The 20,271-nt window shown below is 34.4% G+C and overlaps 2 protein-coding genes across 5 annotated transcripts; both read right to left on the bottom strand.

The window, feature by feature from the left end:
* Nucleotides 1-464: 464 nt before the first annotated feature.
* Nucleotides 465-8,186, bottom strand: LOC132184335 (uncharacterized). Of its 4 annotated transcripts, none has more exons than XR_009440553.2 (11): nt 7,837-8,186; nt 6,632-6,727; nt 4,814-4,898; nt 4,443-4,564; nt 4,004-4,028; nt 3,825-3,908; nt 3,679-3,708; nt 3,494-3,599; nt 3,288-3,352; nt 1,796-1,922; nt 465-483 (listed from the first exon to the last, which is right to left on the bottom strand). XR_009440553.2 is itself a non-coding variant. In XM_059597930.2 (10 exons), the coding sequence occupies exons 1-9, from the start codon at nt 7,927-7,929 to the stop codon at nt 3,289-3,291; spliced, it is 705 nt and encodes a 234-aa protein (XP_059453913.2). In that variant the 5' UTR covers nt 7,930-8,186; the 3' UTR covers nt 1,590-1,922; nt 3,288. The 4 variants fall into 4 exon arrangements, 2 of the variants coding, with proteins under 2 accessions (XP_059453913.2, XP_059453912.2); XR_009440552.2 differs by lacking the exon at nt 465-483 and adding an exon at nt 948-1,278; XM_059597930.2 differs by lacking the exon at nt 465-483 and having other exon boundaries at nt 1,590-1,922.
* Nucleotides 8,187-10,224: 2,038 nt separating this feature from the next.
* On the bottom strand, nt 10,225-15,192 carry LOC132183608 (cysteine-rich receptor-like protein kinase 44). The gene is made up of 5 exons (XM_088518255.1): nt 14,873-15,192; nt 12,777-13,005; nt 12,365-12,599; nt 12,065-12,215; nt 10,225-10,758 (listed from the first exon to the last, which is right to left on the bottom strand). Exons 1-5 carry the CDS (start codon nt 15,071-15,073, stop codon nt 10,381-10,383), a joined length of 1,194 nt encoding a protein of 397 aa, XP_088374381.1. The 5' UTR covers nt 15,074-15,192; the 3' UTR covers nt 10,225-10,380.
* Between the last annotated feature and the right edge of the window lie 5,079 nt (nt 15,193-20,271).

Raw genomic sequence — 20,271 nt, 5'->3', positions numbered from 1 at the left:
GCTTTTAAAAAGTGCGATGGGGTCTACAGCATGTTTTCCATAGGGACCATGGCCATGTTCTCCCTAGTAACTTCTTGTGACTTAACAGTTAGCATAACCTGCTTAATATGAGAAGAGGTGTCCACTTGATAAGAATGATGCAAAGCCTTGTTTGAATCAGATCGTGTCCAAGACAGTAATAGTAAAAATTTGAAAATTGTGTCATTTTTTAGGTTGGAAAGATATTTTGAAGGATTAATGTAGCTTTATTCAAGTACCAATTGGGAGATTCTCAAATGTATGACTGTTGAGAAGCCAAATAGATTGTCTCTAAATGATATCTAATAATGTCAGTTTCTAATTGTTCATTACAAAGTGGTCAGAAACAAATCTCATTATCATTGGATGGAATGAACTTGACCATCTTTTCTCTCACTGGGAGAACATCCCATGCTACCTTCCAAACCATGTGCTTTAATCTGTGTTGTACAGCCCTTTCCCTTCCTGAAATTGAGTTTCATTTAGGTTTAACTCATGAGCAAACTTGACAAAAAATTGACCCCAAGGTGTTGGAGTCCATATCCAAGTGTCATGTGTGGGAGAACGACTTAGATGAAGGTTCTGAATTTGGCTTTGCTGAATCAACATAAAAAAGCTTATATAATCTATTGACACCCCAGCTTCTACTTTGAGGAATTATAAGATTAGAAACCAAAATTTAAGGGAATTTAAAGAAGGCTTGGCAGCTGGTTTGAAGGTTGGACTAGATGCTGAATTTTCCCCATCCCTAATCAAATAGCAAGCACCTTTTACCAATTGATTATTGTTGGTGATCCGTTTCCATGGCCAAGAAGCAATGTGGGAAGGGTGTGACAGTCAGCAGATTAAATTTATTCAGATACTTTTTCTTGAGAGCATTGATCCAGAGTTTTGCAATCAATGCTTTATTGACTGGCCATAGATCTTGTTCCTAATATATTTTGGAGTACAGATTCAACTCCAAGCCATTGGAATGAGATTGTTTTTTTTTTTCCTCCTTGAAACCCCAACAAAAGCTCCTTAGAATGGAGTCAATTTGATAACAAAATGATTATGTAGCAATGAAGTTTTGGTTGCCTGTGAAAGGGCTTGGCCTTCCATATCGACACTATTTAGAATCTTGGCCTTGATTTCCTCAAAAATCTTCTAAAATGCCTTGAATCTAAAGGGCTTGGGCCCTGGGAAGCCAACAATAATTCCCTTCAACATGCAACACAATGGGACAATGGTCCGAGGGAAGAAGAGGAAGATGAGTGACAGCTGCAATAGAAAAGATGGAGATCATTCTTTGTTAGCAATGCATCTGTCTAGCCTCCCACAAATATTTCCCTTCCCATGCCTCTTGTTAGACCATGTAAAAGGGTTGCCAAAATACCTCAAATCAATCAATCCATTTGTGTGAATATAGAATATGAAGGGTCCTAGGGATGAAGAGCTGAAAGAAATGATTACCACCTAATTTTTCTCTTTAAGATCATGTCCTTTGTAGAACTTGTCTTTGATTTAGATTTCAATTGAAAAAATGTTAGGCCGATTCTGTTGTGCCTAAGAAGACAAGGCAATCTCAAAAGTATCCTTGATCACATACGGCATTCAATGGAGCTCAATTAATAGCAGTTTTCAGGGGTTTTACAATCACTTATAGGAGTTGATGGTGTGAAAATACCAACAATATAGTTAGTACTTTAAATAGCAAAAAATCGGCATAAAATACAAATGAATTACATACATTTAGCTTCAAGCTAATCCATGGTATGAAACTATGAATTAACATTACCTTTTTCCATAGGTTATCATAAATCAGATTATGACAAAGGGTAAAAAGAATGAAGCTACAGAAATCGACTTGATCAGAACATCTTCCAAACAAGAAAAGAGATCGGTGTGAACCAGAATCTTTTATCCTGTACAGTTGCAGAAAAAGTAAATGTAATGTATGAAGCAGATACAGTAAAGTACTATGATACAATTAATGGCAGTGACAACATACTAAGACTCATTAATCTATTAGTAACCTTGTTGCACCAAATCAGGAGATTAGACATAACATAAAATCAAATGATTCCATTTTGTTTTCTGTAACATTTGACGGTTTCTCAGCACCAAATAACCTCAATGATTAGACATGTTTATCACAACTGAACATAAAGCATATATAGGAACAACATGGTTCCATTAAGTTTTAAAATTATTCTCATTAAAAACACTTTTCACATCACTTCAAGTTCATGAATGCCCAAATGCCACCATTTCTATTGATACAAGGATTCGAGTACACATGTTTTCAGTATATTTTCATATATGTTATCTTTCTATGATCTAAGGGGAAGATCACAAACAATGAAAGATTCAGTAGTTTACACCAAGAGAGTTGGAAGGGTCAAGACAGTTCAATATGATGTGGTTAGGGTTGATCAAAGTGCAGGCAAAATTGACTGAGGCGACACTATCTGGCAGTCTGGCAATGTGGTACGGTTTCTGTTATAGCAAAACCAACCCCATCCCTCAAATCTACCTCTGATTACCCTATGTAGTAACCCTGGATCTCTCTTTCAATCACCTTAGGCCCAATTCCTGTCAGGATCATCTATTGCAAGTTCTTGAACACCTTGGATTTAAGCGAAAATCGCCTCTCAAATACGATACACTACGACCTCAACTACCCCGAGAGGTCAGAGAGTTCCCCATGTCCTACATCGAACTTTCAGGTTCTCAATGGGAAGCCCCTGGGGTTCAACTGTGGTGGGCTGAGTGGCCCAAGTATGCCGACCAGTCAACCTACACCACCATGACAGAAATCAGTTTGGATCAACTCAGTTTGGGGACACCAATTGATAAAGTTTGGTAGACAATTTCTAATACTGAGATCCTTGTTTCGATCATCAGAATAATGCTAAAACCGATTGCACTAAACTGGGATAGGCCTTGGATGTGGTCAATATTTGAGTTTTTGTAACTTTTTAGGTTAACTAGGAACTTTTCAAAACCTATGAAAATTCAAAGAGTCATGTATATTTTCCATTTGCAATAAAATTTTCATGTACATGAGTCATCATCACCAAAAATCATAATCAAACGTGTATGTAAAAAAACGTGATTTTTAGGAGTCACAATATGTCGTCATCATATCTGGTAAAAAGCATGAAAGCAATCTAGTAATTACCCCATGTAGATCACAAACATCTTCTAAAATCACACATTTGAGCAAGTTTTAGATGGCATGCCAATAGAAAATACAAAATCGAAGAATTATTGGAAGCAAAATGTACCTCAAGACAATATCACAAGACCAAGGTACATGGATCCGCAAAGAAACAGAAAAGATATAAAACCCCTGCAAGTGAAGTTCACTAAAGTTACGTAATTATAGGTCAATAAAGCACTTGGTGTTGTCAGTTCAATACATAAGAAAAAATTGTCAGGCAATAATTGACCACTTGTTTTCTTCTAAATGATAAGATGCTTAGTTGCTCACCAAATAATGCCCCATCCAACACCATTGCAGGGGCAAGGACACACTTCTGCAAATTTTTCGGCATCACTGGAGTGAACTCTACGAGATATTAGATCATCATATATATCTGCATAATTACATACAGATTAAGGGATCCATAAATCCATAAAGACAAATAAATTGATTGTTTCATTTCAAAGTCATACCATAAACTGAAAACAAGCTGTTCATCACACCTGCATTTTGATTAAACATGGTAATTACTGATTCTTTCATCCCATTTATTGTGAAAAGGAACAATCATCCTTTGCACCAAACAATATGGAAAGAAAAATAGCAGAATTGCATTTACCAATGAACAAAATGATGTAGCGTAGTATACGAACTTTTGTTGTTTCTTGCAGAGCCCAAATTACACCAATGAAAATAATAAACCCTGAGGGTGAAATACGTAAATATCAAAATTCAAATGGTATATTGCAGCATGTGCAAACCATAGGAAGCCAGACTTTGTATTATGAAAACACATACCAATACAGAGTCCTCGAAGTGTCCACTGCATGAAAGGCCAAAAAAAGAAAAGAAAGAAATTTAAAATGTCATATAACACAGGATAAGATGGTGTGCCAGTCAATATCTTAAAGCAATAAAAATAATAATCGTAATAATAAAAGGACATACAAAAAAATTGAAATCATCTTCTTCTTTTTTTATAGTATGTTTATCTTCTCAATGGCATACTTAGAATGATTTCAGAATGTCAGGAGTCAAAAACGTCCCATTTTCTATCATCAACTGTTTCCATCTTCATTATATGTGAAAAACTTTTGCATTCAATTGCCATAATAGTGAAAGCTGAAGTGCTATGTATTCATGTGAGTTCCAAATGCCCTAATAAGTCTAGTGTAGCATTCATATGAAACCTTGAACGAAAGGAAGAAAGAAATTCTTAATATCCATATGTACTTACGTTTTTAGCCACAAAAAGTACGACAAGTAGAGCAGCGAGAAAACATCCTGCAGCTATTCTTGCAGTAAGAAGATTTGTAGATGCAAGTATCAAAACCATGCCCCAGAAGGATGAACCAAGATCTGGAATGCCACAAAAATGGAAAGAGTGATAAGTGAAGATTGTTTAAATACCTATTATATATTGGAAGAAGCACTGAGAAACAATGTATATTGAACCCAAGATTCGTAACTTAAATTAAAAACAAAATGCATCACATTTAATAATGGATATGTGAGATGCCACAGTGAATTATGCATATGAACATTTCTACATAGTTCTTTTCAATAAGAGTAAAACTTTATGAACGAGTCAACGACAAAAGACATTACATCCAGCGGGCAAGATTAACCAGTATATTCCACCACGTGTCTGTGTGCTACCGCCTTCATCTACGTTAACCTTGATCCCTTCTACCTGCAAACTAAAGTATATGAGAACCCTATGTCATATAAAATATAAAACACTCTAAATTCAGGATATCATGAAATCTCCTAGTGGCTCACCATTTGAACTCACTTAACCTAAATACACCAAGGCGCTTAGCCTTTGCACACGAGGGTATGATCAACTGAAGAGGTCATTATGACAATTTCAGATTACAAATGTGGATGTTATGAGATAATTCTGATTAACCACAAATCTAGGCATTTCATCATTTGTAAAGGGGTACGTATGTGTTTACTGAATGATATATCAGTATAATGATAGTTTATCATGAAAATACTTTGTCTCCCCTATCAAATGAACCACCAGGTGACCAAAAAGCAGTCAGAAAATCACGAGAAAATATAGTTTTGACTATCAACTGAGCTGCTTAGCTTTGCATAAGTAGGCAGAAAGTCATTTGTATAATCTCCCAATATTAGGAGATTACTTAATCAATTGAGAAAATTTCTGAGTTAAATTTATGAATACCTCCAGCACAACAAATTTTAAATTGAGTCTTAAATATATCATGACAAAGATTGCACATTTTCTGCAAGATACAAAGTAGCATATCATAGAAAGCAAGACCATGAGAAGAAAATGATCAATCCTCTGGGATGTTGACAATAAAAATAACCAATGCTGATGTTCAGAATCTTTCCATGCTAATTTTATCGCAATGCTATATCTACTTGAAAAGGAAAATTCTTGCACCAAGAGAGAGAGAGAGAGATTCAATCCACAATGCTTTGTTGAGCCATGAAAACATCAAGTAATAGGAAAGACATCACTTGTACTGTCTTTTTTCTAGAGTTAGAAATTTAGTATAGATAAACACTAGTACTTATAGGCATGAATAATTTGAAAAATGCATCATTATGAACTAAGGGGTGGGTAACCAAGTGCATGACAAAGGGACAATTATGATGGGGAGAAGAACAAGAGGTTAGCTTTGCGGCGATCAAAGAGAAGTTATCTTCTGCTCTCATTCTTTCCTTGCCAAATTTTGAGAAGTTTTTCCAAGTCACGAGTGTGACGCGTCAGTGGTTGGTATAGGTGCTGTCCTTTCACAAGAAGGCAAGCCTGTCGAATTTTTCATTGAGAGGCTAAATGAGGAGGAAATGGACCATTTACAAACTGGATTTCTATGTGGTTACTCGAGCTTTGAAGCATTGGGAGCACTATTTGATACAACATGAGTTTGTCCTATATAGTGATCCCCAAGCACATAAGTTTATCAACACCAAGACCAACTTGAATAAAATGCATGCCCGGTGGTTTGCCTTTGTGCAGAAATTCACTTTTGTGCTCAAGCACAAGTCAGGGGGAACATAACAAAGTTGTCGATGCTTTGAGTAGACAAGCAGCTTTACTCTTGACACTACATTCCAAGATCATAGGCTTTGAACACGAAGCAGTGTTATATTTCTTTGATCTTATTGCAGTGTTATAAGAAAACCAGTGTTATATTGAAGAGGTAGTTTTTGAATCAATAAAAATTCCAAATTTCTTTTCTTCAATGTTTGTTGATTCTGCAACTTGAAGACACAACTCTTCTTTCGTTCCTTGCTTCTGCTATGTCACGTTATACATCAACATTTAACAATACTAAAACCAGTCTTTCTTTTGCAATTTATCAACATGATATAAGGAAAGGAAATTCATTGATGAAAAATAAAATAAAAAAATAAAGAAAAGGTGGAAACAAAGGAGCTTCTTACATGGCCACATGTAAGTTTACATGCAACAGCATGACTCGCCTCATGAAGAAATACAGTGACAAGCTTGAATGGTTTCAGCAATATCGTTCTCCACAACTACAATGATAAGAAACATTCATACATTGAGCATAGCTGGGAGAAAATAAATTCTAAAGGAATTGCATCCCAGCAAGTACAAATAACATAAATTGATTCTGCTTTCAAAATGACTGGACTTTCAGTCAAGTCCAACCCTCAGAAAACCATATGACATGGATTTATTTTCATGGTTCCAATTTTCAATTACCATGATTAGGCGTATTATCCAGACCCCAAGTGGAATTGCTTTTCATGTATTGAATAAAGGTAATACTGCATAGCATAATTGTACAACAGCATATTATGTTTCTAGGATTGTCAATAATCTGTTCTATGCATTTAGACTAGCGTTTTGTCCATACAGATAAATATATGTGGATTTATTGACAATTTTTCATTCCAAATTGAAACTCTAGGGCAGATTCTGTCAAAGGAAAAGAAAATAAAAAGAACAGAAAAGTACTCCCTCCCTCCCAAAATGTTGTCTACCTTAGAAAATCCAGCTTTTCAAGGGAACATCATTGAGTGCATTGTCTTTGAAGCAAAAAGTTACTAGCTTTCAAAATTATCCTCCTTGGTTTAAATTCAAATCAAACAATTCTCCATTCAAATAAGTTAGAAAAGTTACTAAAATTGTGTTTATTGACTTTGCAAAATATGAGATGAGATAGTAAAACAAACAATATAGGACAGAGAAGTAAAATATATTAGCAAGAAAGTAACGAGGAATCTCAGAAATTTATTGGCATTGACAATTACCCAGTTGCACTTTAGTAAAACACTAGCATTACATGCAAGAGTTAAGCATGTTCACAAAATGAAAAATGAAATGGATAGTTGGACACCCCAAGATTTTGATCAATGGAACCCCAAGGGAAGCACAATCGGCTGAAGATCACTTGATCGAGTCAATAATGAAACAAAGGGAAAAAAGAAAGGATTTTGATAAATGGGTTCCAAATTCTATACAGTAATGAAACAAAGAAAAAAAACATTACTAACATTGCCTATGCTCTTTAACCAAACGTGGGTGTCTCTCTGATCCAATGTAGTACAAGCTTTTGATCAAGTACGAGAAGCAAAAATGGAATACGAAGTGGGTGAGAGAGAGAGAGAGAGAGAGTTACCGCGAGAATAACAACAGTGCAGACAGCGACAGTGATAAGAAACACCTCTTGGTCATGGTTGCAGCATTTCTTGAGCTCCCAATTGGGCGTCATCTATATATCTTGCTTAATGATCCCAGATATGCAAGAATTTTGGCTGATCTCTTGGTTTGTGCTCGCCGGTGATCTGTACTATTTAATATATATTACACCATATATGTATTTTTGAGAGAGAAAGAAAAACACAGAGAGAGAGAGAGAGAGAGAGATTCTTCTCTATCGTTCTCTCTTGACTGATGAGGACTCAGAACTCATCAGACATTATTTGGTAGCCAAATGTGAACATTTTGAAAGGAAATTTTCAAACTATAATGATGATTTGAGCGCTTTTTTTTTTTTTCTTTTTTTTTCTTTTTTTTAATCTTAATAGGCAGGATAAAAAAAAAATTAAAAAAAAAATAGCAGATTCAAACCGATGAGATCTTGAGTTTTTTTGTTTTTTTCAAACTTACATATTTTTTTAATACCAAGGAGAAACTCTATTAAAAAAAATATGTATTTCTCTTATGATATAATAATAATAATAATTTTATAAACTCAACGGGGAAAAAATAACTTTTTTTAATAAAATTCAATTTTTTTTTTTTTTTTGAATAAAGTTTTGTGACATTATTTAATTCTGTCTTATCTTGTAGTTTTTAGAAACAGATAGGGCAATGAGGACCCCAGTTAGATGCAGGATTTGACTTTGGTCGACTTTTGTCTTGGGTAATGGGGTACAATGTTTCTGGGCGGCCATTGTCTTTTAAAAATTTGAAATATCCTAGTAGAAAACGACATAGTTTTGTCTTCTTTCTCTGTCTTTATACGAGGATTTAAAATAAAATAGATAAAATTTTGCGAGAGCCTGATTAAGGATCATCTACTCACTCAGGCAGGCAGTTGGGTTGGGAGGAGGAAACTTCTTCCTTTTGGTAATTAAATAGTTTGAGATTCTTTCTTCTTTGTTTTGAAGGTGATGATGATGATCAGGTCAAGGGCTGACTTTTATAAAGCCTTTAACTATTCGAGTCAAACCTAGCTACCACAGCTTTTGTTGGTGGCCAACTCGTTGCTCATTTTCCTTTAAATAATAAAATAAAATAATAATAAGAAGAAGAAGAAGAAGAAGAAGAAAAGGTCAGTTTAGATTAAGCTGGTTCAGGCTCAAATGGCATTTTATTTTTTTTCTAAATCTTAGATGATAGAATGTTCCTTCTATTAAAAAACCTATAAAATGGTTAGGGTGAAATTTTGATATGTTTGGACAAAGGCATAGGGATGAAGTGGCTCGCCATGAAAAATTCAATGGATTGAGAATAGTACAATAACATTAGTTAGGACCGTTCATTTAAATAAACGTCTTAAAATGCAATAGCACATAAGAATATTGAGTCACGTTTAGTCGATGCACTCCAAAGAAATGGCCAGCTAGCACTTTTAACTACTTTGAAGATGGTTGAATCACTCCAATGACTAAAGAGAATAGTTCAACTATCTTCAACCTGGTGTTTGGAGTTGGGCGAACCATCCATGTAGTTAAAAGAGTAGTTCACCACCTCAATAGCCAAAGTAAATGATTCGGCTACCCCCAAAGCAGTCACAAATGTGGATGACCACTCCTTTGTGTGTGTATATATATATAAAGAGAGAGAGAGAGAGAGAAAAAAAAAAGAAGAAGAAGATTTTAGTGGTGGTGGCAGTAGCCACTCCTTTGGTAGTAGCGAAGTTGCAATGGCAGTGGAGTTACAGTGATCATAATGGAGATAGGGGTCAGTAGCTAGTAGCAAAAAAAGAGTTTCAATTTTTAATCTAAATTGATAGCGTAGTAAATTTTAGAATATTCATTTAAAATGAATAGCACATATTAAAGCTATTACACCCTTTGCAATACTTAAGATATTGCTCGGAATCTCAATCCGAATTTAGTAAGGTAACTTGGCTGACCTTATTAAGTGAGTTCTTCCAAATGCAAAGCCAATTTGGCTTGGTATGTTTCCTTCTCAAAAATCCCATGTTAATGGTAGTGAAAGATTGAAAATTGTAGTTGCCTTGCAAGCTGCAAATTGCAAGTGCATTGTCCTTTCTTTGGTTTTTATGTAATGGGATAGTAAAAAGGTTTTGCCATCCAGTTCTGTTTATTCTGCCGTGAGGTTTTCATGTAAGTTCAACCACCAAGTCTAGGAGATGTTGGGAATGTTTGTAGTACTTTTGCTTGCAAAACCCAAGCAAATACTAAAGGATCATTCACACATTATCTTTGCAATATCTGATAACTTTTGAACTTTATCAGGAAAGCATAGATTAATACTTGAGATTCATTGTTTAGTCAAGTAAAAAACAATAATTCAACAGAACTGCTCTATAGTCTATACAAATGTAATCAATAAACCAGCAAATGGTTTTAATGCTAAACAAATAGATAATCTTACATTAGGCTAGCAAAAAAAATTTATCAAAAAAAAGAAAAACAACTTTACATAATATAAATGAAGCTAATTATGCTTTACAGAAGAAAAATGCAGGTCATCTTCCTTCATCAATAGAAGAAACAGATATAGAGTTCCTAGAAAAATCCTCAACAAAACTACTACCTCCAGAAACCTTGGTAACACCAGTATGAGAACTACTAGCATTGGTAGCATTGGTATTAGTCAAAGCCGTAGAAGTCGTTGTCCAACGTCCTCCACGACCTTGAATTCCTGGTTTACCTGGTCTAGGCAAGGTAAATGAGTCGCTTGAAAGCATGAGATGAACAGAGTTCATATCAGGCCTATCTGGAACACTTTGTTGACAACATAACAACCCTAGCTGAGTGCACATTGCTGCCTCATCACTATTGTACTTGGCAAGATTTGGGTCAACTAATTCCAGTGGCTTCCCTCCTTGATAAAGCTTCCATGTCTGCAGAAGATGGCATACAAGAATAAGGAGACTGAAAGAATTGACTGAGCACTTTTGTTTTTTACCCTTATTCAATGGAGGCAACAAGCACATAGGCTTTTAGGACAACCAAATTGCAGTTTCACTTGAAGATTAATATTGAAAAATTAGATTTAAATTCACTCAGAAGCACTTCCATTATATAACTACATGTGAAGAATAAGGCAATTTAGGTGCCACTTTATACTTTTAGTATGCAGGATTTGTTGCCCTAGTCTTCCAGAACAAGTTATGAATATTACCAGAAACTCTTAGTATTTCACACTTTGTTTATACATACTATCAAATTGGTTATATGGCAGCAAATCTAAAATTTTGAGTTACTCCTAGTAGAATCAAACTCAGACATGCCAAGTGTCTAGATAACTAGCTTTAGAGCATTCCTAACAGCTTCCTCGTCATTTTCCCTTCATTTAAAGATCCAAACTATTTTTTGCTTCTCTATTTTAATATACTCCACAATAGCTTCCCTTTATCATTCCCTGTACTAATTAGATATCATTTCTTTACTTTTTTTTTTTTTTTTTTTTTTACTTCTTTATTTTTGTACTTCTTTAATGATTCAGGAGAGAGAAGCATTTTTTTTCTATTTTAATAATCACAAGGATCGCTACAGTTGAACCCTATACTTTGGGTTTCACTGTAGCAATCCTCATGTTTATGGCTCATTTAGGGAGTCTATTGTAGGTGGCTTTTTACGATTTTTTTGACATTTTCCCTTAACTTAGGAAATGGAACCCCATATAGGAAGTCTACTGTGAATGCTCTAAGAAATCAAATACTTGATGCAAAATCCCACATAGCCCATTCCCAATTGAGATGGAATTCCAGTAAAAGCAGGAGATGAAATTGACAATGGTGATTCAATGCCCAAGAGAATTGAGGCTAAATGCCAAAGGCCTTCACTTTTTTCCTTTTCAGGAAACTTAAAAAGAAAGACTAAAAAAACAATCATAGTTTGGAAAGAAGTAATGTGTTTGGGAGGTGCATATGCTAGAAAATATTCCATGATTATGCTAATATTTTGCATAATCCTCATTTACCTAGAACAGAAGCTTACACTTACAGAAAGAACCTCTCAAGTCAAGAGTTTTTTTCTTTGATGAAATCTATCTATAATTTATTGGATTATGTTGCAATATTCAGGCTTAGGTTCTTAAAAGATTGCTTCTTGTTGATTGAACTATGATTGAATTGATTGAACTTTCGTATTGAAGGGCATTTTGTTGCAAAAATTGCTTCAAAACTCTTCACAAAAGTAACTTACGTAGCCCAGGAGGTCTGCCTTCTCTGCACCAAGCTGCCCATCGTGGTTCTTTCTTCCACTAACAATCTCTAACACCAAAACTCCATAACTGAAAACATCTGTTTTCACAGACAAATATCCGTGCATTGCATATTCAGGGGCCATGTAACCACTGCATTCAACAAAAGTTTTTAGATTATTAGTTTTTCTTAGCTACTAATATTGACAATTATTCTGAACTCAGACTAATTATCATTGAAGCGGTGCAGACAACTAATTGAGAACAAGATCCAAATAGGTAAAGTTGAAGAAACTACTCACTGAGTACCGGATATCCTAAATGTATTTACATGGGTGTCTTCCCCAGGAAAGAGCCTTGCCAGGCCAAAATCTGAAATTTTTGGATTCAAGTGTTCGTCTAGCAATATATTACTGGCTTTGATGTCTCTATGAATAATTCTTTCTGGAGCCTCTTCATGTAGGTAAAGAAGACCTCGTGCAACACCCGTTATTATTCGATATCGTGTTGTCCAATCCAGGGTTGCATACTTTTTATCTGAAAAAATATATATATATTTTTCGATAAGTAAATATTTCCACCAGTTTAATTATTACTCTTCCTTATCCCCCTCCCTCCATTTTACCATACACATGCTCAGACTCTTCTAGTTTTACTGAATGCTGTAACTGATATTCAATTTACACAATTCAGATGGCAACATACAAGGCCTACCTGGATTGGAATTTTTACTAAAGAGAAAGTAATCGAGGCTTTTGTTTGGCAGATACTCATAAACAAGCATCTTCTCAGGTCCTTCTGCACAACAGCCCAATAATGTGACCAAATTCTTGTGCTGAATTTTTAGTAGCAGTTTCACCTCATTAGTGAATTCTCTCAGCCCCTGTCTTGACTCTAATGATAGCTTCTTCACAGCTATTTCTTGACCATTTGGCATCAATCCCTGTACAAATAGGCATAATAGTTAATGAGAAATTAACATAAGTCCCAAGGAACACCCATCAAAACAAAACAAAGAAAGAAAGAGAACAATGAATACAATGTTGATTAATAAACAACATATACAACCTTCAGGACTGATGTCAGTAAAGAGAAGGGAGCACAGTCAACAACATAGAGCTTCATAGCGAGGCTTGAAGAAGAAGAAAAAAAAAAGAGAAAAAAAGGATAACCATAAAAAATAAAATAAAAAACATGGCATTAGTTTAAAATTATGTATTGAATTTGTTGTTCATATGCTCCCAGTAATCATTTGGTACTCCAAATGGAAATTTAATGCAAATGTCATACTAATAATTAAAAGAACTTCTAAAAGTGCTCTCTCATTTTTTTCTTTATCTGGATTGGTAAAAGGTCAATTTTTCAAAATGTTATCACCCTTCAATTAGTATTGCTATTTTGGCTTTCATTATTTGTCCTATTAAAAACATCCTAAGGAACCATAACATTAAAGCTTGGGATAAATGCTAAATTGGTCGTTGTATTTGGGATTTTGATAAATAGCTCCCCGAGATTTAAAAAAGAACTTAACATTCCCGTGGGTAAACAAAAAAAACAAATAGGTCATTGCCATTAAAAAAAGTTGACAAAATTCGTTAATGTGCCACATCAACACCAACCATATTGTGAGAAGTGTCACTTATAATAAAAAAAAAAAAAATTAAAATATCAATAAAGAAAAAAGAATATAGAGGGAGTGGTCGAGTCCCTCTATTTTTTTTTTCTTTTCTTATATATATATAGTTTTTTTAAGAAATTAATTTTTTAAAAGTTTTTTTATTGTAAGTGACACGTGTTACAATAAGATGGGTGCTAATGTTGCACATTAACGAATTTGTCAACTTTTCTAACGGCATAAACCTATTTTCTTTTTTTGCTTATCTTATGGCGTGTTTAATTTAAACTATTTTCTAAACTCCATGGAGTTATTTGTCAAAACCCCAAACCATAGGGCCCTATTTTTGTAATACACACAAATTTTTGATTTTGTTGTTCTAGAATTCTATTAATTTAAATATTTTTTCTTTTCGATTTTTAGGATGAGCTGCTTAGTCTGATTGAAGAGTTCATTATAGAGTTATGATTTATAATAATACATCTTGTAAGACATTTATTAAGGTGTGATTCAAAAATTGACTTCGTCTTAGATGGTGTAAATTTTATGTTGTTGTATGAAGTTGCTTCTTTCAAACAGAAAGATGTTTTATCATGTAATTTATGGAAACATATTATGTAACTTACTTGCTTCGCAAGTAATATTTTTCTATATATGATTAGTGAATTACAATTCTACCCAACAAGGATTGAACATGCAAATTTCAAATTACAAGATAGCCAATGCCTTTGATTGGCAACATCACCATGGGGGCTCACACTATGCTGTATGCACCTGCAACATGCCAAAGTTTGAGAAATATATATATATATATATATATATATATATATATATATATATATATTCTCTGCAAATGCAGTAATGCATTGACCAACCCCCAAAAACCAGATCGGTCAACAAAAAGATTCGGCAAGCGAACAAATAATAAATACTTTTTTATAAACTACGGAATTATGCGACCAAAATATTTTATTTATTTATTTTTCTTTTTTGGTAATTATTGAAATGCAAATGCGTGCGTTACCATTACTGAAATAAAGTCTAGCACCGGCGACAAGATAATTTCCGACGGAAATTCAGGCAAACTACGGGGCTAATTTCGTCATTTTCCCCATCCGAAAACCCGACCTCGATCACTTCTAGTTGAGGAATCAATTACAAAACCAGCGAGAGAAGCCGAATTTACGAAACGTACCTTGTAGACGGGGCCGAACCCGCCGTGGCCGAGCTGATTGAGCTCGGAGAAGAAATTGGTGGCGACCTGCAGAGTACGGAGCTCGAAGAAGAGGTCCCACGACTCGACGGCGGCGTCCTCGGCTTCTTCGTCGGCGGCTCGGCGGCGGCGGCCTCTGAATCTCTTCTCCAAGCAGGCGCAGAGAAGGGAGAGAAGCCTCATCAAGGCATGAATCGAAGGGATTGGCCGGCGGGAACAACGGGGCGGCGCCGTTTCGTCCAGCTTCTCTCCTTTATCTCGCCGCACGGGCTTTCGTCGTAACTAGTGTGTGTGTGTGAGCGCTCTTTATCAACAGTGTGGAACGAAGGAGTAATGAGTTTTTGTTTCTGATGATCCCGCCGTGACTTTGGGTTTGTGGGGTTTTTAACTTTTTTGTTTTTTTTTTTTTTTTTCTAAATGGTGTTTGTAATTTGGCATATTTATATTTTAGGTTTTTGCTTTTTAGTTCTTTTCATTCTTGACCTCAGACGACACGACCTTGAGTTTATGGCTTAACAAAGATATTTAATAGCCGGAAAAAGAATAAAAAAACACAAGCAACTTGAATCTTGAAGACAAAAAAATCCATGTTGTAAAAAATGTGTTGAAGTCTTTTTTAATAATCCAGATTTAATTTTTATTTTTATTATGAATTTTTCTATTCTGATTGTTTAAAACATTACAACACATATGTTATAGTTTTTTTTTTTTTTTTTACCGCACCTATTTCAAATCTAAGGCTCCATTTGTGTTCCTCATAAAATAATTTTAAAAAATATTTTCAGTTTGACAAAAGAACTTTCTTTAATTTTTGTAAAATTATTTTCATTTTTTAAAACCATAAACCATTTTCAAATTTGAGCTTTCTCAAATCGATGGACCCAACCGAAATGTCGCTACGACCTAGTTAGGACCCTAACAGGACTCATCAGGACCCAATCGGGCCACCACTAAGACTTTGCCCAGACATCGTCGGGACTCGTTCTGGACCCAATTGGGCCACCATTGAGACTTTGCCCAGACATCGTTAGGACTCGTTCAAGACCGTCGAAACACAGTCGAGACTCGCTAGGACCCGATCGGGACCCCCCGTGACACATTCGGGACTCACGAGATCTAGTCAAGACATTATCGCAATTTAAAGTTTAATATGATTCAATGAAAAGATATATATAAAAATATATATATATTTACTTGTGATTTTCTATACGCGACAAACACCGAAAAATGTTTTCTATTGAAAATATTTTTTGACAGAGAAGTTTTTACATCGAAAAAAAAGGGAGCATAAAATAGTGGTGGTTGGTATGAAAAAAAAAAAAAACAAAAAGGAAGGGTTTGGCTTGGGTTGAGAATTATTGGGAGTAGGACATGTGTTTTATAATTGGTCACAATCCTAACGAGTCCCATTTTAAATGAAACTAGACCCAAACCAAATTAATATATATATATATATGAAGGACATAAATTTCTTTCAATTTAGTTTGAAGGAAATTTCTGTCAACCTACTCTAATAAGTGTCAAATGTCATATTTCACATATTTTCTTTAATATTCTTAACAATCATTTATTGTCATTTTACTAACCTAGAAATTCAAACATTAATTTTTTAGAAACTCAAACATGTTAAATGACACTTATCACTTACTAAAATTGAAAAAAAATTTTGGAAACTAGATTAAAAGAAATTTGTGTCCATAAATAAATACTTATTTCTTTGGGAGATGGTAATAGGTGTCCACGACCCAATCCTAAATCAACATCAACCATTCAACTACCCCCAACAAATTGGTGCTCTAATTGCTAGTTTTGACACCATTGACCATATGAAGTCGAAACCCTCAACAACCTCATCCGTGCCATCTATAATGTTTTATCATTTTCTCACTAAAAACTATGGTATTAGGTTTCCCTAGAGAAATATTATAATAAGTTTCGATAGGGATAACTACTTGACATAAATTTGGCTGTGGAGCTATAAAAATTAAAAAATTAAAAAAAAAAAAAAAAAAAAAAAAAAAAAGAAGAAGAAGAAGAAGTTTTTTCATGAGAAAGAGAGAATAAATTTAAATTAGGATGGTTGAAAAAGTTATAAAATTTATAATTTTTTGATGGCACCTAATTCAAGTCTGTGTTGGTTGTCGATAGGGGTGTAAACCCGGTTCTAGTTGGTCAATTTTAAAAAATAAAACCGGTAATCGATTACTGGTTGGTAGCCAGTTATCTGCACCAGAGTCTTTAAAAAATTTGGTATTTTGAGCCTATTTTAGATATTTGACCTAATTTTTGGGCTTAATTTAGCCTTTTTTTTTTTTTTTTTTTACCATTTAAAAAAAAATAATTATAACTCTTTTGGCCCAATAAGTTAGGCTTTGTTGTGGTTGTTAAAAAAAAAGAACCTAAAGTAAATGACGTTGTTTTACATTTAAAAAATATATACATAGACATACACTCGGTTACCAGTTATAACCGGATGTATATAAATGTAAAAATTGGTAACCGGAAGGGCCGGTTACCAATTATTTTCAACCGCTTTTAAAAGTGGTTGGCCAATTAGCTAGTTACCGATTGATGTCCGATTATAACCAACCGAATTTACACCCCTAACTGTTGACATATAGAACATGGAACCAAGCTAGGGTACGTCTTATATTATAAGAACCAGTCTTTCTTATCTCATGCAAAAATAAATGAAAAAAAAAAAAAAAAAAACACTAATTTCACTTAAAGCTGCTTCAATTTACAGCTGGTGTGGTTATTGTATCTATCTATTATTTGTTTTATATGGTGATAAAAGGGAATAGGGGCCCACGCGCTTCCTCAACGTGCCAAAGTCAAAACTCCAGTCTCAGCATCTGGCGAAGGCGTGGCTGAAATGGTATCCACAACTTTTTCTTTCAGGAAAAATTCACGTACTCCGAGCCTACTGTCTAATAATTTTGAAAAAAGACAAGAGTTTTTCTTCACCTAGACTATAAAAATAATATACGTTTATTTTTTTAATAATATGTAAGATAAACATAAATTTTTATTATTATTTATTTTAACTTTATTTTTGTTATTAAAAAAATATGTGCATCTCACATGTTCAAGTAACACATGTCATTTTTATAGACTGAGTTGGAGAACGTTTTTCCAAATTCAGTTTGAAGAAAAACTGTTATTTTCAAAATACGTCAATATCTCTATTCTCTCATAAATTACAAAAAAAAAAAAATGTCAATATTTCTCAAAGCCAACCAAAAAGACAAAAATAATTTTAATTTTTTTTAATAAAACAAAAATAGCCTTATAAATTCAAAAAAAAAAAACAAAAAAAACAAAGGGCACATTTTTTTTTTTTTTTTTTTTTACATTTTTTAGTTAAAATTTTATTTTTTTAGTTTTTAGTATTTTAATTGAATGAAGAGTATTTTTATAATTAGGGGACATTAACATTTTTTGAGAATTTATGAAAAACCATTAATACAATTGATAATTTAGAGAGATTTACAATGTAATGATAATTTGAGTAGCGTATATATACTTTTTAATTTTTTCTTTCTTTATGGTGTAAACTTTTTTTTCTACTTGTCAGAAAGAGCGAAGTTGTCAACTTGGCGACAAAATGGTTGGTCCATCTACACGTATCGTAGCCTATTTGGGCACTGCATCCTCCCATAGAAATCAAATTTATTTTAAAACTTTCATTTCTATAATTTCCTCACTTCCCAAACAAAAGAATTTAATATTTCCTTTGGGCTTGGACAAGTGTATAAATGTAGTGAGTCAAGTCAACAAGATGTTAGTTTTTCTTTTCCAGGCGGCTGGGTAATTAGATTTGTATTAATGTCATCAACTTTGTAACAATCACAAGTTACTTTTCTTAAATGTTCATTTTTCATTCTATTATTGTATTACTTGATTGATATGACAATTCAATTGATTCAAGGGTTGATGGATACTCTCATATTAGTCTGATGGTATTACTATACTTCGATATCATTAACGTATTTTGCCTGTATAACGGTTGACTGATACCTTGATCAATGAATTTTTGTACTCCGGTCGATCGGTTTCGACTTTTCTCAACTCCAATTGGCTGGATCGACCGTAATAAAGTTTTCTTATTTATTGGGCTAAATGTTTTATTTTTAAAAAACATGGGCTAGAGAGATATAGTACAGTTAGGTTTGGGGTAAAACATAGAGACCCAATGAGCATCAGTAGAACACATAAGGCCAGGAAAAATTTACTGGCCCTATGTGTTGGAGACTGGAGAAGGGCTTGGGATCAATCCCCTAAGCAAAGGGGGCACATGGAGACTAGGGCAAAGCCCTAGCCGTCCATGCTGCTCCTAGTGTTACTTGGAGTATTTTTTTGCTCCTTGTTCCACATTGCTCAAATTTGAATACTTGCTTCCATACCAAGCCTATAAATAGAGAAAAACTCAAATCATTCACTCATCCTATCAAGTTCTCTTAATAATTAATTTTCAGAAACTCTCTGAAAATTAATAGTTCTTGTGTTAACTTACGAATAACAAAAGTTTAAGATTTGAAGAGCCAAGTAAGAACACACTCTCTCTTGGCTATTATTAGTCATTGGTGAGTATATCTACATGTCTCATCATCCCTGAGATCTGTCGTGTTCTTGAAGAAAGAATAACTTATTCTTCGTGTTCTTGGAAAAAAAAAAAGAAGAAGAGAATTTGGTTTTGGTATTCTTGAACAAGAAAGAACATGATCTTGGAGGAGAAAAAAGATTTTTGCCTAAAGTCAGGAGTGGCCATTGATATCTAAGTAAGTGTTCTTCGTTCTTGCAATTTAATTTTAAGTAGTAATTGTTCTTCATAAATAGTTATTGGCATGAGAATTTGATTATTCTACTTAGTAAATATCTAATTTGCAATCCTATTCTGAATGGAAGGTACACATCTTTAGATGTGTGGCAAACCCGTCACCATCGGCCTCCTCACGTGCTAGATTTTGTTTATACTGTCATGTGGCTCCAAGCTCGGCTAATCACCTCAGTGGTGCCGCCATTCGACATATCTCATGATGGCTGTTCCAAATCAGCCAAGAATGTAGCTGTAGGATCCACCACACGCCCTCACATGCACCCAAAAGTTTTTGCCTCTTCTCCCCACGCACTCACGTGCCAACGTTCCTTCCCACGCGTCAGACCTAAGCGATGTACGCATCACATAGCTAGATTCCACTAGCGCGTTTTCTACATGTGTTACACACATGTCATGGGCCACACACATTGAACGGTTTGGTCAGACGAACCCATTTACAAACGGGGTCAACCCCTTTTTGAAGCTTCATCAACTGGTTCAGTTTGATTCCAATGCATCCCCAACCAGTTTAGTTTGGTTCTAGTCAGTGGCGGATCCAAGA

Source organism: Corylus avellana, chromosome 7 (assembly GCF_965113065.1).
Source record: "Corylus avellana chromosome 7, dhCorAvel1.hap1.2, whole genome shotgun sequence".
Classification (NCBI taxonomy): domain Eukaryota; kingdom Viridiplantae; phylum Streptophyta; class Magnoliopsida; order Fagales; family Betulaceae; genus Corylus; species Corylus avellana.
This window is presented reverse-complemented; position numbering and strand designations above follow the sequence as displayed.

Bases quoted from the DNA above. Each gene is read 5' to 3' on its own strand.
- LOC132184335 (XM_059597930.2), bottom strand. From the start codon at position 7,929: ATGACGCCCAATTGGGAGCTCAAGAAATGCTGCAACCATGACCAAGAG. The intron at 6,728-7,836 runs GTAACTCTCTCT...TTATCATTGTAG, and splicing joins GCACTGTTGTTATTCTCGCG to TTGTGGAGAACGATATTGCT. The intron at 4,899-6,631 runs GTAAGAAGCTCC...TTTAGTTTGCAG, and splicing joins GTAAACTTACATGTGGCCAT to GTAGAAGGGATCAAGGTTAA.
- LOC132183608 (XM_088518255.1), bottom strand. From the start codon at position 15,073: ATGAGGCTTCTCTCCCTTCTCTGCGCCTGCTTGGAGAAGAGATTCAGA. The intron at 12,216-12,364 runs GTGAGTAGTTTC...TGTTGAATGCAG, and splicing joins TTTAGGATATCCGGTACTCA to TGGTTACATGGCCCCTGAAT. The intron at 10,759-12,064 runs GTAAGTTACTTT...CATCTTCTGCAG, and splicing joins AGGCAGACCTCCTGGGCTAC to ACATGGAAGCTTTATCAAGG.